The 17,003-nt window shown below is 34.7% G+C and overlaps 1 protein-coding gene across 10 annotated transcripts in view; it reads right to left on the bottom strand.

The window, feature by feature from the left end:
- The window catches only part of OXR1 (oxidation resistance 1), a 365,376-nt gene that overhangs the window by 48,787 nt on the left and 299,586 nt on the right, over positions 1-17,003 (bottom strand). For all 10 annotated transcript variants that reach the window (XM_055313914.1, XM_055313909.1, XM_055313912.1 and 7 more), the window contains 3 exons: positions 13,076-13,183; positions 12,040-12,153; positions 5,024-5,176 (listed from right to left, as the gene is read on the bottom strand). In XM_055313914.1, the coding sequence (XP_055169889.1) occupies positions 5,024-5,176; positions 12,040-12,153; positions 13,076-13,183 (375 nt within the window). The remainder of the gene's footprint in view (positions 1-5,023; positions 5,177-12,039; positions 12,154-13,075; positions 13,184-17,003) is intronic.

The following is a 17,003-nucleotide window of genomic DNA, read 5'->3' as shown; positions in this document are numbered from 1 at the left end:
AAAGGACCTATCCAACAAGAGGACTTAACAATCCTCAATATATATGCCCCGAATGTGGGAGCTGCCAAATATATAAATCAATTAATAACCAAAATGAAGAAATACTTAGATAATAATACACTTATACTTGGTGACTTCAATCTAGCTCTTTCTATACTTGATAGGTCTTCTAAGCACAACATCTCCAAAGAAACGAGAGCTTTAAATGATACACTGGACCAGATGGATTTCACAGATATCTACAGAACTTTACATCCAAACTCAACTGAATACACATTCTTCTCAAGTGCACATGGAACTTTCCCCAGAATAGACCACATACTGGGTCACAAATCGGGTCTGAACCGATACCAAAAGATTGGGATCGTCCCCTGCATATTCTCAGACCATAATGCCTTGAAATTAGAACTAAATCACAACAAGAAGTTTGGAAGGACCTTAAACACGTGGAGGTTAAGGACCATCCTGCTAAAAGATGAAAGGGTCAACCAGGAAATTAAGGAAGAATTAAAAAAATTCATGGAAACTAATGAGAATGAAGATACAACCGTCCCAAATCTTTGGGATGCAGCAAAAGCAGTCCTATGGGGGAAATACATCGCAATACAAGCAGCCATTCAAAAACTGCAAAGAACTCAAATATTAAAGCTAACCTTACACATAAAGGAGCTACAGAAAAACAGCAAATAGATCCTACACCCAGGAGAAGAAGAGAGTTAATAAAGATTCGAGCAGAACTCAATGAAATTGAGACCAGAAGAACTGTGGAACAGATCAACAGAACCAGGAGTTGGTTCTTTGAAAGAATTAATAAGATACATAAACCATTGGCCAGCCTAATTAAAAAACAAAAGAGAAAAGACTCAAAATAATAAAATCACGAATGAAAAGGGAGAGATCATCACCAATACCAAGAAAATAAAAACGATTTTAAAAACATGAGCTATATGCCAATAAATTAGGCAATCTAGAAGAAATGGATGTATTTTGGGAAAACCACAAACTACCAAAACTGGAACAGGAAGAAATAGAAAACCTGAACAGGCCAATAACCAGGGAGGAAATTGAGGCAGTCATCAAAAACCTCCCAAGACACAAGAGTCCAGGGCCAGATGGCTTCCCAGGGGAATTCTATCAAACGTTTAAAGAAGAAATCATACCTATTCTCCTAAAGCTGTTTGGAAAGACAGAAAGAGATGGAGTACTTCCAAATTCGTTCTATGAGGCCAGCATCACCTTAATTCCAAAACAAAGACCCTACCAAAAAGGAGAATTACAGACCAATATCCTTGATGAACATGGATGCAAAAATTCTCAACAAGATACTAGCCAATAGGATCCAATAGTACATTAAGAAAATTATTCACCATGACCAAGTAGGATTTATTCCCGGGACACAAGGCTGGTTCAACACCCGTAAAACAATCAATGTGATTCATCATATCAGCAAGAGAAAAACCAAGAACCATATGATCCTCTCATTAGATGCAGAGAAAGCATTTGACAAAATACAGCATCTATTCCTGATCAAAACTCTTCAGAGTGGAGGGATAGAGGGAACATTCCTCAACATCTTAAAAGCCATCTACGAAAAGCCCACACAAATATCATTCTCAATGGGGAAGCACTGGGAGCCTTTCCCCTAAGATCAGGGACAAGACAGGGATGTCCACTCTCACCACTGTTATTCAACATAGTACTGGAAGTCCTAGCCTCAGCAATCAGACAACAAAAAGACATTAAAGGCATTCGAATTGGCAAAGAAGAAGTCAAACTCTCCCTCTTCACCGATGACATGATACTCTACATAGAAAACCCAAAAGCCTCCACCCCAAGATTGCTAGAACTCATACAGCAATTTGGCAGTGCGGCAGGATACAAAATCAATGCCCAGAAGTCAGTGGCATTTCTATACACTAACAATGAGACAGAAGAAAGAGAAATTAAGGAGTCAATCCCATTTACAATTGCACCCAAAAGCATAAGATACCTAGGGATAAACCTAACCAAAGAGGTAAAGGATCTATACCCTAAAAACTATAGAACACTTCTGAAAGAAATTGAGGAAGACACAAAGAGATGGAAAAATATTCCATGCTCATGGATTGGCAGAATTAATATTGTGAAAATGTCAATGTTACCCAGGGCAATATACACGTTTAATGCAATCCCTATCAAACTACCGTGGACTTTCTTCAGAGAGTTAGAACAAATTATTTTAAGATTTGTGTGGAATCAGAAAAGACCCCGAATAGCCAGGGGAATTTTAAAAAAGAAAACCATATCTGGGGCCATCACAATGCCAGATTTCAGGTTGTACTACAAAGCTGTGGTCATCAAGACAGTGTGGTACTGGCACAAGAACAGACACATAGATCAATGGAACAGAATAGAGAATCCAGAGGTGGACCCTCAACTTTATGGTCAACTAATATTCGATAAAGGAGGAAAGACTATCCATTGGAAGAAAGTCTCTTCAATAAATGGTGCTGGGAAAATTGGACATCCACATGCAGAAGAATGAAACTAGACCACTCTCTTGCACCATACACAAAGATAAACTCTAAATGGATGAAAGATCTAAATGTGAGATAAGATTCCATCAAAATCCTAGAGGAGAACACAGGCAACACCCTTTTTGAACTCGGCCACAGTAACTTCTTGCAAGATACACCCAGGAAGGCAAAAGAAACAAAAACAAAAATGAACTATTGGGACTTCATCAAGATAAGAAGCTTTTGCACAGCAAAGGATACAGTCAACAAAACTCAAAGACAACCTACAGAATGGGAGAAGATATTTGCAAATGACATATCAGATAAAGGGCTAGTTTCCAAGATCTATAAAGAACTTATTAAACTCAACACCAAAGAAACAAACAATCCAATCATGAAATGGGCAAAAGACATGAACAGAAATCTCACAGAGGAAGACATAGACATGGCCAACACACACATGAAAAAATGCTCTGCATCACTTGCCATCAGGGAAATACAAATCAAAACCACAATGAGATACCACCTCACACCAGTGAGAATGGGGAAAATTAACAAGGCAGGAAACCACAAATGTTGGATAGGATGCGGAGAAAAGGGAACCCTCTTACACTGTTGGTGGGAATGTGAACTGGTGCAGCCACTCTGGAAAACTGTGTGGAGGTTCCTCAAAGAGTTAAAAATAGATCTGCCCTACGACCCAGCAATTGCACTGCTGGGGATTTACCCCAAAGATACAGATGCAATGAAACGCCAGGACACCTGCACCCCGATGTTTATAGCAGCAATGTCCACAATAGCCAAACTGTGGAAGGAGCCTCGGTGTCCCATCGAAAGATGAGTGGATAAAGAAGATGTGGTTTATGTATACAATGGAATATTACACAGCCATTAGAAATGACAAATACCCACCATTTGCTTCAACGTGGATGGAACTGGAGGGTATTATGCTGAGTGAAGTAAGTCAATCGGAGAAGGACAAACATTATATGTTCTCATTCATTTGGGGAATATAAATAATAGTGAAAGGGAATATTAAGGGAAGGGAGAAGAAATGTGTGGGAAATATCAGAAAGGGAGACAGAACATAAAGACTCCTAACTCTGGGAAACGAACTAGGGGTGGTAGAAGGGGAGGAGGGCGGGGGGTGGGAGTGAATGGGTGACGGGCACTGGGGGTTATTCTGTATGTTGGTAAATTGAACACCAATAAAAATAAATTTAAAAAATACTGCTGAATGGATAAAGAAGATGTGGTATGTAAATATATGATGGAATATTACTCAGCTATCAAAATGAATTAAATCTTGCCATTTGCAATAATGTGGATGGAGCTAGAGTATATTATGCTAAGCATAATAAGTCAGAGAAAGACAAGTACCATATTTCACTCATGTGGAATTTAAAAAACAAAACAGATGAATATATGGGAGGGGTATTAAAAAAAGGTAAAGGGAGACAAACAGTAAGAGACTCTTAAAGATAGAGAACAAACTGAAGGCTGATGGAGAGACGTGGGTGGGGGATGGGCTAGATGGGTGATGGCTACTGAGGAGAGCACTTGTCATGTTGAGCATTGGGTGTTGTTATGTAATGATGAATCACTGAATTCTACTCTTGAAATCAATACTGCACTGTGTTGATTGACAAGAATTTAAGTAAAAACCTGAAGGAAGAAAAAAGAGACTATCTTAAATGCAACCAAAGAAAAACACAAATGTTGTACAATACGCCAAATATAAAAATTGTAGATGACTCCTCTTCAGAAATAGTGCAAGTCAGAAAACAATGGAGTTCTGAAAGAAATATCTTTAAAGTTGTGAGAGAAAAAAAAACATGTGTGACTTGATAAGTGGTAACATACTATTGCTACTTTCTAAGCAGTATCTGGAGTATATTCTCCAATTCTGTGTTACTTTACTATACTCCCTTTGTTTAGAAAAGCAGCAAGCTGTGGCAGATGAAACATGCATTCACACAGGGTTTGAATTCCTGCCATGATAGGGAAACCTTGGACATATTAACCTTTTCTGAAAGTTTTTGGTTTTTTTCCTGTGAAGAAGGGAATAGAACCACCTACTCCACAGGATTATTTTGAGTTCATGAAATACTTAAAACCCCTCATAGAGTTTTCTGGCAGATAATAAATACTCAATAAATAGTAGTTATCTTCCTAGTTATCTTCCCTTTATGTGTGATACTAAGTTTGTAAGAGTTATCACCCCAAACAGTGCCCAGCAGTGGTCATTTTGTATCAGCTTTTTGAAATACTCTATCAACAGCAAATTAGCTGTACTTTATTCTAGTAAATTTATATCCCACTGCCTTTAACAGCTACAAAATACCACCAAATTCTATATTAGTTATAAGCAAAGTCCATACTAACCTAAACTATTATTTCCACCAATATCTTCTCAAAATATTCAAACAGTTGCTGATGTTGGTAACTTAAAATGCAAATGTCAAACTGTCATATTTCAGTAATAAATAAAGCATAATTAAAATTTTTTCTCATGTATTATTCATTACCTTGCCACTGGTAATATATTTGCAATTAATTTTAAGAAATTTCTCAGTGAATGCTTCTTCTTCCTCAGAAGTTGAAGATACAACTCGTGCAGGTCGAATACCAGTAAAAGTAGATAGGGGAGTTGCTTCTTTCAGGTGGACTACATCAGGATTCTTAAAAAACAAACAAAAACAATAACAAAGGCACTTCAGAGAACTGAATAAAAATTAAATTAACACATTATTAAAGCCAAATGAATAGCTTTCCTCAATTCTCATCACATTCTTGGGAGGTCAGCTCAGTATTTTTTTTTAAAGATTTTATTTATTTATTTATGATATACACAGAGAAAGAGGCAGAGACACAGCACAGGGAAAAGCAGGCTCCATACAGGGAGCTGGATGTGGGACTCCATCCTGGGTCTCCAGGACCACACCCTGGGCTGAAGGCGGCGCTAAACCGCTGAGCCACCCGGGCTGCCCAGCTTAGTATTTTTTAAAAGATATTTACTCATCTATTTTTTATTTTTATTTATTTATTTGAGAGAGAGAGCACACAAGCGAGCATGAATTGGGAGGAGGGGAGAGGAAGAGAGAGAAGCAGACACTCTGCTGAGCAGGGAGCCCATCTCTTGTACCTGCACCCCCCCCCACACACACACACTTGTACCTGCACCCCACACCCACACACACACACAGACACACACACACACACACACACACACACACACTCAGTTGCTCCTAAAAAGACCATTTAATATATCCCCTCAGGTATTGGGAAGAGAGATAAGATAGAATGCTTGTCTGTGATACTTAGGAATTCAGCCAAACTCATTCATTGGGAGAGTCTTTTAAAATATTAAGCTACAAAGAGTTTATCAATGCCATCCTACAAAGTATTAGTTAGATCACATGTTTAACTTTTTTAATGCCATTGATCATTTCACAGTGAAGTCTAAGGACCTCCTTCTCAGAATGTTTTTTGAATACTTAAACTATAGGATTGCGGAAGTAAAACAATTACAATGAAACAATTATCAAAACATTTTAAAAATTAGTTATATTTTTAATTTATAATAGATATATATATACTTCATTATTAAACATAAAATGATAAAATCTAGTGTTGACTGATAATTATAATTTTGAACTAGATGGTTATAAACAGTATTTTTAATAACAACAACTCAATTGATTTGAAAATACCTGTGAGTTCCATTGGAGACAAAGTCGCAGGTACATATAATGCTACTTTATAGTTTATTTGTATTCTTAATTTAAAAAATATATTTCACTTAAAATTATTCATATCCAAGTTCACAGACCCCTTAGAATTCATAGTCCTGTCCAAAGTTCAACATTCTGTACAATGTAGGACGGCTAGACAAATGTCCTTTATTTTTGTTTTTAAATACCTCCAGAGGCATTTTATACTTCCTGAGTAAATGAAGAGTGCCTTACAGAATAGCTTTCATAGTATCTTCTTCAGAGCTTTGAGCTAAAATCTGACACTTTGTAACTAATACCCAATAGTTCCGACTTGGCCTTTGGAAATAATAAACAAGAATGCCTCCTCTTGGGGATCCCTGGGTGGCACAGCGGTTTGGCGCCTGCCTTTGGCCCAGGGCGCGGTCCTGGAGACCCGGGATCGAATCCCACGTCGGGCTCCCGGTGCATGGAGCCTGCTTCTCCCTCTGCCTGTGTCTCTGCCTCTCTCTCTCTCTCTCCCTGTGTGTGTGACTATCATAAATAAACAAAAATTAAAAAAATAAAATAAAATAAAATAAAAAAAAAGAATGCCTCCTCTTCAATCTCAAAGATGTTGAGATACTTGAAAAGCACTCTTGTATTTTAACATAACCTCTACTCCAATAAACAGATCTAACTCCTTAAGTCTATTTGAGAACAAAATTTATACTGCTCTTCTAAATTTCATTCGTTCTCCTAACAGATACCCAACAAATATTTTTTGAAGGAAAATCAGTACAGAAGACTGCAAAATAACTGTATTTAATATACTATGATTATGTTTTAAAAAGCCTAAATGGAATTCAATTTTAACAGATGCATGACACTGTTCAATCATTAATATCTATTAAATTCTCCTCAAGCTTTTCATTTTATGATGCAAACTAATAAAATAACTTTATACTCATTCTGTTGTCTCTGGTGATTACTATACCTGAGTTTTGTATAACATATAAATTCATAAACTCATGAATATTTGTTATATTCAAGTGTTTTATGACCTATCTCATTTAATTTTCAAATCATTCATATTACTTAATTTTAAAGGAAACTTATGGTTAGCCAAGTTCAGTAACTTGCCCAATGGATAAGATGAAGCTGAGATGTAAAAGCCAGGTTATCAACATATGAACTAGTGCGCTTCACTGCAATACTCTCACCTTCCCTTTCAAATATTCTTCTAAACAACCAATAAATTTGCAAAGGTAATAAAAGCCAATTCCTGAGCCACTGGAAGGTCCTTTTAACCTTGCACAAAACTATGAACAAATTTTATTACTGTTCAGGTACTGCCAAATCCAGTTGACAACATTATCTACTATGTAACTGTTATCATTCACAAAAGCTGTATCAAGAAACACTGTCAAATGTTTTCCTTATATGAAGATATACCTCCTAGAAAAACATGATCTCTTAGGTTCCCTTCAAGTCTCAAATTCTATAACTCAGTATCTATAGCAATCCTGATTTGTCAATTTAATCCTATTAAAAATAATACATGAAATTAGCTTAGTAAATGCCTAAAGTATAGCACATAAGAGTATATTTCTTTTAAAAAAGGCTATGTTCAGAGGAATGGTAATCAGATCTCATAACTTACATATATGTACATTACCCAAAATATCAGTGTCTCTATGTAGCTAGTTTTGACTGATATGTATAGATTCTGATTCTTAATGCAGTGATTTTGAAGCTCATGAGTGCTTACTAAAGATCTTTGTGCAATTCTGTTTTAGCCATTAGGGATAGAAAGGTCCTTAAAAACACAGAAGTATAAAAACATCTATCTAATGAGCCTCAATCATTGTCCCAAATATTCAAATGTGCAAAAGTCAAGAATCACTAGAACAAATGAACCAAAAATGTTGACTTATGGTCATCTTTTTTTTTTGTACAATATGATTTTTCCAGCTATTAAAGTGGTAATAAAGACCAGACTACCTGGTAACTGAAGGTAGCCTAGCTAATTGAAGGACCTTAGACACAATTACTTAACCTCTCTCCCTCAGTTTCCTTATTGTGTAAAATAAACACTGTTACTGGTCATGCACTGGAAGAAACAGATGGCACATCAAGCTAAAGAGTTTAAAAATGGAAGTATTTATAAAGATATACATGTACAGTGTATATGAAAATTCAGGGCAAACAACAGAGGCTTCCTTATCACCCACAGACCTAAAAAAGTAAGGGGAGAAACAGATAGCATAGTAACAGAGGGCTCCTGTGGGAGCACAGATGAGAGGTTGAAGAATGTAGCCACTCTGGAGTGACCTTGTGGGGAGGAAGCTCCGCTCCCTTTATCTCCTGACAATGTTCTTGAAAGACCACGACCAAGAGAAGCAAAAGCTCAAGGGAGCACACTGATGTAGTCTAAAGCCGAAAGGAGAGTGTAAAATGGTTCTAGAGGAGAAAACAAAGACTGTCAGGCCAAGTGCTTTATTTCATAAGTTTGAGGTTAGGAATAAATGACAATACTTTTGATGTACTTAAAATTGTACCTGACACATGGTAAACTTTAGCCACTTATTATTTACTCTTACATTGGTTCCACCTCCTTCTATGTTTCTTCACTAATATGTAAAGAAAAAAAATGGGAAAAAACTGACCCTGGAAATTCTCAAAGATAATATTTATGTGAAAATAAACTATTTAAGAAACCCATTGAGATTCTTTATGCTAACAAAGCCAGGAATGTATTTTAGCCTCGATGGTAAGCCACTAACAAAGCTGAAAATTCAAGAAACCTATAGGTGATGATTAAAAATAGAAGCTGACAATTTCTGGGAAAAACATGTACAATACTAATAAAGATTTTAATTACTATAATATGAATTATATTTAAAACATAAGATCTTTGCTTCTAAGTAATTTAGAATGAAAGACCTAAATACTATAATTACATAAGGAGATATAAACACTAGAGATATGTAGAAAGTTACATAGGAATCTTGTGAGTCTAGTGATGAATAATTCTAGGTAAAAAACAAAATACAACTAAGGTTTATAAAATTACTGTTCAAAGAATTATTTCTAATTATTGCCTATAATCAGATAGCAGGTGATGACTATCATCAGGGAAAGGGAAAACTGTAAGAACTCAATGATTCGTAACTCCTTCCTGGTTCCTTCGTAGGGAGAAAAGAATTTATTCATATGGCCAGTCATGTTAGAGGATACCTTCTGGCCATCTTTGACAGCAGCTGAATCACTACAGATTAAAAAGATAATTCATACAGCTTTATTATACTCTTCCTCTCTTCCAGTAACATGGCAAAAATGAGGAAGAGAGCATTTTTACATAGGAGAAGGTCTGGCTTTGTTGCTCCCTTGAGCTTCAGCATTCTGTTCTTTTTGATCCTATGCCTTTCAAGAAAGCTCATTGGTAAGATTTGGGTTAAAAGTGAGGGACAGAAAAGGATCCCACAGCATTTTATTTTTAAAATTTTTTAAGACTTTTATTTATTTATTCATGAGTGACACAGAGTGGGAGGCAGAGACACAGGCAGAGGGAGAAGCAGGTTCCATACAGGGAGCCCGATGTGGGACTTGATCCGGGGTCTCCAGGATCACGCCCTGGACCAAAGGCAGGTGCTAAACCGCTGAGCCATCCAGGGATCCCCGATCCCACAGCATTTTAGCAGGCAGGATGCTGACTAAAACAGCCAAGTTTTCACAATTCTGCTTTAGGATTTGAAAACGAAGGTAAATTAACCTAAGCTACATTGCTATCCTATGTTGTTGCACTGCTTCTAAATATAGAAATTTCTAAGTGTCATGGAAAAATGGCATGGCCATGTTCAAAAAAGTATTCTTTTTTTTAATTTTTTTAAATTTTTATTTATTTATGATAGTCACACAGAGAGAGAGAGAGGCAGAGACACAGGCAGAGGGAGAAGCAGGCTCCATGCACCGGGAGCCCGATGTGGGATTCGATCCCGGGTCTCCAGGATCGCGCCCTGGGCCAAAGGCAGGCGCTAAACCGCTGCGCCACCCAGGGATCCCCAAAAAAGTATTCTTATTTGGTCCCACAATGCCTACTTATTAGAACCTGATGTTCCCATCAACAGTGAAAAATGTAATACATCCCTTTCATGTGACTGCATTCTAAAGTACAGTGCTGATATATATATATATATATATATATATATATACAATTAAGATATCCAACAAATAAACATTTGAAAATGACCCCACTTCTCTGTCTCACACACACAACACACTCAAACACACACTACAAGTCTCTGAGCAAGGAGTAAAGTGGAACTAGTTAATACTAGAGCTTAAAAACCTATCCTCTCTAATAATTTGTTTTTTTTCATCTCTAATAATTTGTAGGCAAGTTAATATTTTGTTTTGTTACCCATAGGTCATTTGGTATCTTTTTTTTTTTAAGATTTATTTATTTATTTATTCATGATAGACATAGGGAGAGAGGCAGAGACACAGGAGGAGGGAGAAGCAGGCTCCATGACGGGAGCCCGACGCGGGACTCGATCCTGCGATCCCAGGATTGCGCCCTGGGCCAAAGGCAGGCGCCAAACCATCAAGCCATCCAGGGATCCCGGTCATTTGGTATCTTAAACTCTGAGATAAAGATTTGGTATCTTTACTCAGGGAATAAAAGGCTGCCTCCTAAAGTAGGAGGCAAGGCAACACTGAAGACTCTTCCACAGGAACCTAGCCATTTAATAGAGAACAGTCTTTTATATGTAAACATAATTATTAGGTCATCACAAAAATGGGAAATTATGATTATATTAATTTACATAAAACAGGCAAAAAATATAATACCTTTCAGGGAGATTTTAATAAAAATTATTAAATAGCATTTGGTTCTTTAAAATTCATTTGTGAAGTATAACTTATAGAATATTCCTTAAAAATGCTAGGTAAATTAATCCACTATTAATTATACAGAATACTTGGAAGAATGATCAAGATGGTAAGTTACTTTTTAAAAGACAGTGTATCAAATACAAATTCAAGAGTTCTACATACTATATAAATAGTGACAGGAAACTGAAATAAAATCAAACAGGACATGGACTTCCTTTCGTGATGTTGTCACGCTTAGTAGGTAAATGTCCCTCCTCAGCTAAATTATATAGCATTTATTATAAGAGAGAGTTAATGAATATCTGAACCACCACCAATAACAACAGCAAGTTAATTTAAGCTGTGTAGTTTAATTAGAATGTTCCCTTTAAAAACTGAAATTTATAAATTTATGCAACAAAATGAAAAGGCAAATTTTGCTTTAACCATAGTCAAACCATGATAAAAAACAAAACAAAACAACAACAACAACAAAAAAAAACAGGGCAGCCTGGGTGGCTCAGCAGTTTAGCGCCGCCTTCAGCCCAGGGCCTGATCCTGGAGACCAGGATTGAATCCCACATCAGGCTCCCTGCATGTAACCTGCTTCTCCCTCTGCCTGTGTCTCTGCCTGTGCCTCTCTCTCTCTCTCCCCATCTCTGTGTCTCTCATGAATAAATAAATAAAATCTTTAAAAAAACAAAACAAAACAATATGAGGGTCGCCTGGGTGGCTCAGAAGTTGAGCATCTGCCTTTGGCTCAGGGCATGATCCTGGAGTCCTGGGATCGAGTCCCACATTGAGCTTCCTGCATGGAGCCTGCTCCTCCTTCTGCCTATGTCTCTGCTTCTCTCTCTGTGTGTGTCTCTCATAAATAAATAAATAAATAAAATCTTAAAAAAAAATTCCCAATATGATATATACATATACAGTGAGATTTCTTCATATTATCTTTGAAAAGTATGAATACTTACAGTGGCCTTATCAAATTCAGCTTCGGAAGATGTTGGTGACAAAGGACTTATAGGGCTCAGAGATGGAGAGCTCTCCACACTGGAGACATAGTCAGGATCAGGAACATACAAAACCTGCAAGAAAACATTCATATAAGGATTCAGTCAAATTGAAATATTTATAATTGAATAGTGTTCTTATAAGCAAGTCATTAACAATGATCTTCACCAAAAAAATAGAAAAAATAAAAATCTTCAAATTAAAAGAATATTACCATAATAATTCTAACAAAGTAAAAAAAAAGATTTAAATTCAATTTAGACAAGTTTGATAATAAATACTGTTAAGGATAGGGTGGGGAAACAATAATTCTCACATATTACAGGTGCTCCTCTTAGATTACAATTTGGCAACAGCTAGCAAAATTTAAAATGCATGTATCAATTAACTCAACAATCTTACTTCATGGACTTTGCAGTCATCCTTGCATATAAAAGAAGAGATAGATAGAGAAGAGCGTACCCTACAGCAATGTTTATAACAACAAAAGAAACAGTTTAAAGCTTATTGTGCTATGTTAATTTATCAATATAGTGGAATACTATCTACACATAAAAAAGTCTAGTGAAGCCATACTCAAGTAAAACATTTTCTAATCATCAAAGTTAAACAAACAAAAAAAGAGAAATGCTAGAATATTTCTGGAGGACTATATAAACTGTAAATGTGGTTGCTTCTAGAAAAGGAAATTAGAAGTCTGAGATAGGATAATTTTGAGTTTTCTATCATGTACAGGTATTGCTTTGAATGTTTTAATAAGCTCTTTAAAATTATACTTGAAAAGATAATTCACATTTTCAATCTTAGTAATTTTCAATTACTAAGAAAAATTAGTATGTATAGAAGCAACCATTTTCTCTTTTATAGCCAACATGATCTATTCAAAGCATGCATAAAATTATTCCTAAATTTTCTATATATTATTAACTACACTTCAGTGGATACTTTGTCTTGCTACTGAATGCTTTTAAACACCAATGCATTAAAAAAAGATACCTGTCCAGTAACAACTGCTCGAGAGAATAACTTATTTAATTGAACAAGTTCGTTGGGCGTTGTATCAAATTTCAGGGCTATACTATTCAAAGAATCCCTTGATTCAACCTGTTTGAAAGAAAAAAATAAATTATTTGAATCTGTTAAAACAGGAAAACTAAATTATGAGGTTTAATATCATTAAGATGTCTGTGGACCAATCTCACATTTAATTAACAAATGGTATTTTCCATCTTTAGATATAGGATAACTTGAGAAATTTTGTGCTTTCTTAGTAAATGGTCCCTTTTATAATATAGTATATGCTTTATCACAGTATATCATAATTATATGTGGGCCTCTACTTCAAGTAATTGCTAAACACAAAATATAATTTATAAAACACAGATGATTTTTATCCTTACAGGCTCTAAAATACATTATTTCTTTGACGAGTTTCTAAAACATATGGAACCTAGAAACATACAAATTTTATTTTAGAAAAGTATGCCTGTATCAAACATAAAATACTATTTCTAATGATCTTTATGTATATATCCTATCATTTAAATACATAAATTAGAAAACATATTTGAACCAAAATTCAGCAATCTGTTTCTAAGTCATTAATATCCTTTAATGATCATATTTATAGAAATCTTAAGTCATGGGATTTTTCCCAATTATCTTGAAAGAAAAAATCACTTGCTCAGTCAATATATTCCTTTGGAGTCCTCCATTCAAAGGGCATTATGGCAGCTCTGTAGGATAAAATTAAATGCAACTGAATGGTTTTAGTGCACAAGGGATTTACAATCTAGTTGGAAAATAAGAAAGACAAAGAAGGTTATATATGAGAGATGAAGAGCTTTAAATGAAACCACAAATATAACAGAAGTCCTGAGTATGAATAGTGTACCACATTTGCTCCAAATTGTTCAGGAAAGACTTCATTAAAAGCTAGATTTTGAAGAAGGAATAGGAATTTGAGAAGTAGAGAGAAGGGAAAAGAACACTCAAAGTGAAGAAAAAAGGACTGACACATTAGGAGAAAAAGTACAAAACACTTTTTTGTGTGATACTCTTTCTTCCTTCCAAACCATCCAGAGTACACTAATGAGCTTAGAGTTTTTAGGAAGGTGAGTAACTAGAGTTAATTCTCAAAAAGGATGAGATTGGATGGCATTTAGAATTATGCTGTAGGAGACTTTCAAAGTCATGAAAAATAGATGTAAAAATATATATATTTTTTCCCTTAAGGGTTATATAAAATCAAATTTGTGACAAATACATAGGATAATAATTGGATAGTTTTGCTTCCTTTTTGTGCAAACTTTCCCATCTATGTGATGAGATGATCTATCATTTACCCTATCAAGACAGTATATTTAGAAGCTTTCTGTAAACCAATTTTACTTTGCAGCAACATCTGTAAGTTTACAAAGTACTTTCATATTATTTTACATTTTATCCTCACAATGATCCCATTAAATGAGGGTGATGCAAGTAACGAAAGATACCAATAATTATAAAGCAAAGAAGTTACATGGCCTCAGTGGCAACAGGTCTAGAATTAATGAGACAAGAGAAGAGATGCAGAAAAAACAATTTAACACTACTGCAGTAAATGAGGTTAAAGTAATAAAAATGTAAAAAGAGATTAAGGTATATAAGGTTTCCAAATAAGACTTGAGAAAGCACTCATGGAATGAATTAGGTTGTGATGATGGCAGTAAGCGTAGTAGCAGGTCAGGGGAGCAAATGGCAATAAAAAACTAATGCTGAATCCAAAATTCCAATCTGGATGAATAACAGACTGAGGGAAATGGAAATAATAAAATCAAGCTTCGGACAAGGATGGAGAAATTGGTAAGAGGTTTGCTAAAACTTGTTAAATATCAAATGAAAGTAGGAAATACAACCATCTAGAAAGGTAGGAATAGAATAAAATTGGGGTCTCACGCCACATAGTTTATATATAGTAAGGTTCTTAAGATCTCCAAGTAATAGAATATAAGTGGGAAAGTGAAAAGAAACAAGGGACCACCTATATTTAGAATCAAGAAGAGTAGAACAGCCAATAAAAGAGATGGGTGATAATCTTTCAGAACTATGAATGACATACTCCTTAGACCAAAGAAACACAGTAAGTAAAAATTTGTCTGACTCTAGACTTATCACAGTGGCACTGTAGAACTGTACACAAAAAAAGGAAACTCCAAAACAATCTTAAAAAGATTGTCTGAAATGAATAAAAATAAAAAGGCAAGAGAGAGACATAAGACAACAGATTGCAATACTGAAAGCATTGTCAAAAAACAACAGTCAACCTGATGATCTATAGACAGGTCAAGTACCAGGAAGGAGAGTGAAGACTTTCAGACATTGCTTGATTATCTATCCATTTCCAGGTCGTCACTGAAAAGAACTGTTAAAGAACCCTATGAAGAAGAAAAGTAAAACCAGAAAGAAGAAACAATGAGCAAAAGGCAACAAAGAAAAGGCCCCTGGGTTTGATAATTAGAAAATCATTAGTAACCTTGAAAAGGCTCTTTCATTAGAAAGGTATAGAAATATTAAGTTAACTAGGAAGAAAATGATAAATGTACAGCATTTTCAATGTTAGTTTTGATTCCTACTGAAAGTGATTCCATAATTAAAAACAGTATGTATGTTTATACATGTACATACATATATGCAGGTATACATACATATAAAATTTTAACCTTAAAGCTATGTAAATACAATGACTGATTTATATTTACATAGTATGAAATATATTTAAGCAAGATCACAAATATTTCAGAACAAATTCTGAGAGTATATCATATCAAAAGTTTTATTTTAAGGGAAACAGAGAAATATATCTTTTCCTAAATATAAAAATGTCATATAAATATGTTATAAGAAACTTTTATAAAACTATAATAAGAATAGAACATAGGAAAATAAAAACTTACTAAGTTCTAGAAATACATTTCTTTCTTTTTTTCTAGGATTTGGCATAGGGAATAAACAATTAAAAAACGGGGTAAAAATCTAAACAAAGACCTACAAGAGGATGTTTTAGAACTTTTCTGGTTAATACTTGATCATTTCCAAAAGGTCATTTATAATGTTAAGAAAAAACGTAATCTCAAGTTTCAATTATCCTTCCAATAAAATAATGGCTCTTAATTCAAATTCAACTTTGTTATAGATAACACAAGTTTTATTGATTTTACAAGAAGGGTAAACTCCTAAACTCAAAACAAACTAAACTTTAACAATTCTTCACACACAGTTACATGTGTAGATAACATCTTATGCCTCATGCCTATAATCTTATGCTTCAATAAACACTAATGAATACGTCAAATTACACAACCCATTACTTAAATGTTTGAACTTATTTTCTCAATTTCTCAATCATACAGAGAATGTACAAGCACACTCAATTTAAGTTTATAATATGCTTTTAGAAGAGATTTTTTTCAAATGTAAAAATAATCCTACCCTAAATATTTGGTTCCCAACCTTTACAAAATACTTAAAATCTCAAATTATCAATTATACACCATATATGGAAATAAAGTATAACTTAAGTTTTTGATAATTTTTTCAATTTTAAGGGTTCATCAAAAATAAGATCAAACCAAGACTAGAAGGTTTCATGATGATACAAATGCAGAAATTGTTTAAAATTGCTATTTTCTTAATGCAGTTGTAACATATTAGGAAACACAAAATAGTAACACAAAATTAAGATCAGTTAAAATAATTGCTTTATAAAATCATTAACATTATGCAAATAAACAATATTTATAGACAATCAAATAAGCATTACGCCACAGACTAAAGTGGATTGTTCTCACTTCAGTTTTCCATAGTAACCAGAAATGTAAAAAGTGGACTCTAGAGAGATTTGAAGAACACAGAAAAAAGTTCCATTTCAAAGCTAAACAAACTG

Source organism: Nyctereutes procyonoides, unplaced genomic scaffold (genome assembly GCF_905146905.1).
Source record: "Nyctereutes procyonoides isolate TBG_1078 unplaced genomic scaffold, NYPRO_anot_genome, whole genome shotgun sequence".
NCBI classification, from domain to species: domain Eukaryota; kingdom Metazoa; phylum Chordata; class Mammalia; order Carnivora; family Canidae; genus Nyctereutes; species Nyctereutes procyonoides.
Note: the sequence above shows the minus strand (reverse complement) of the source record. Positions and strands in the feature narration are given on the sequence as shown.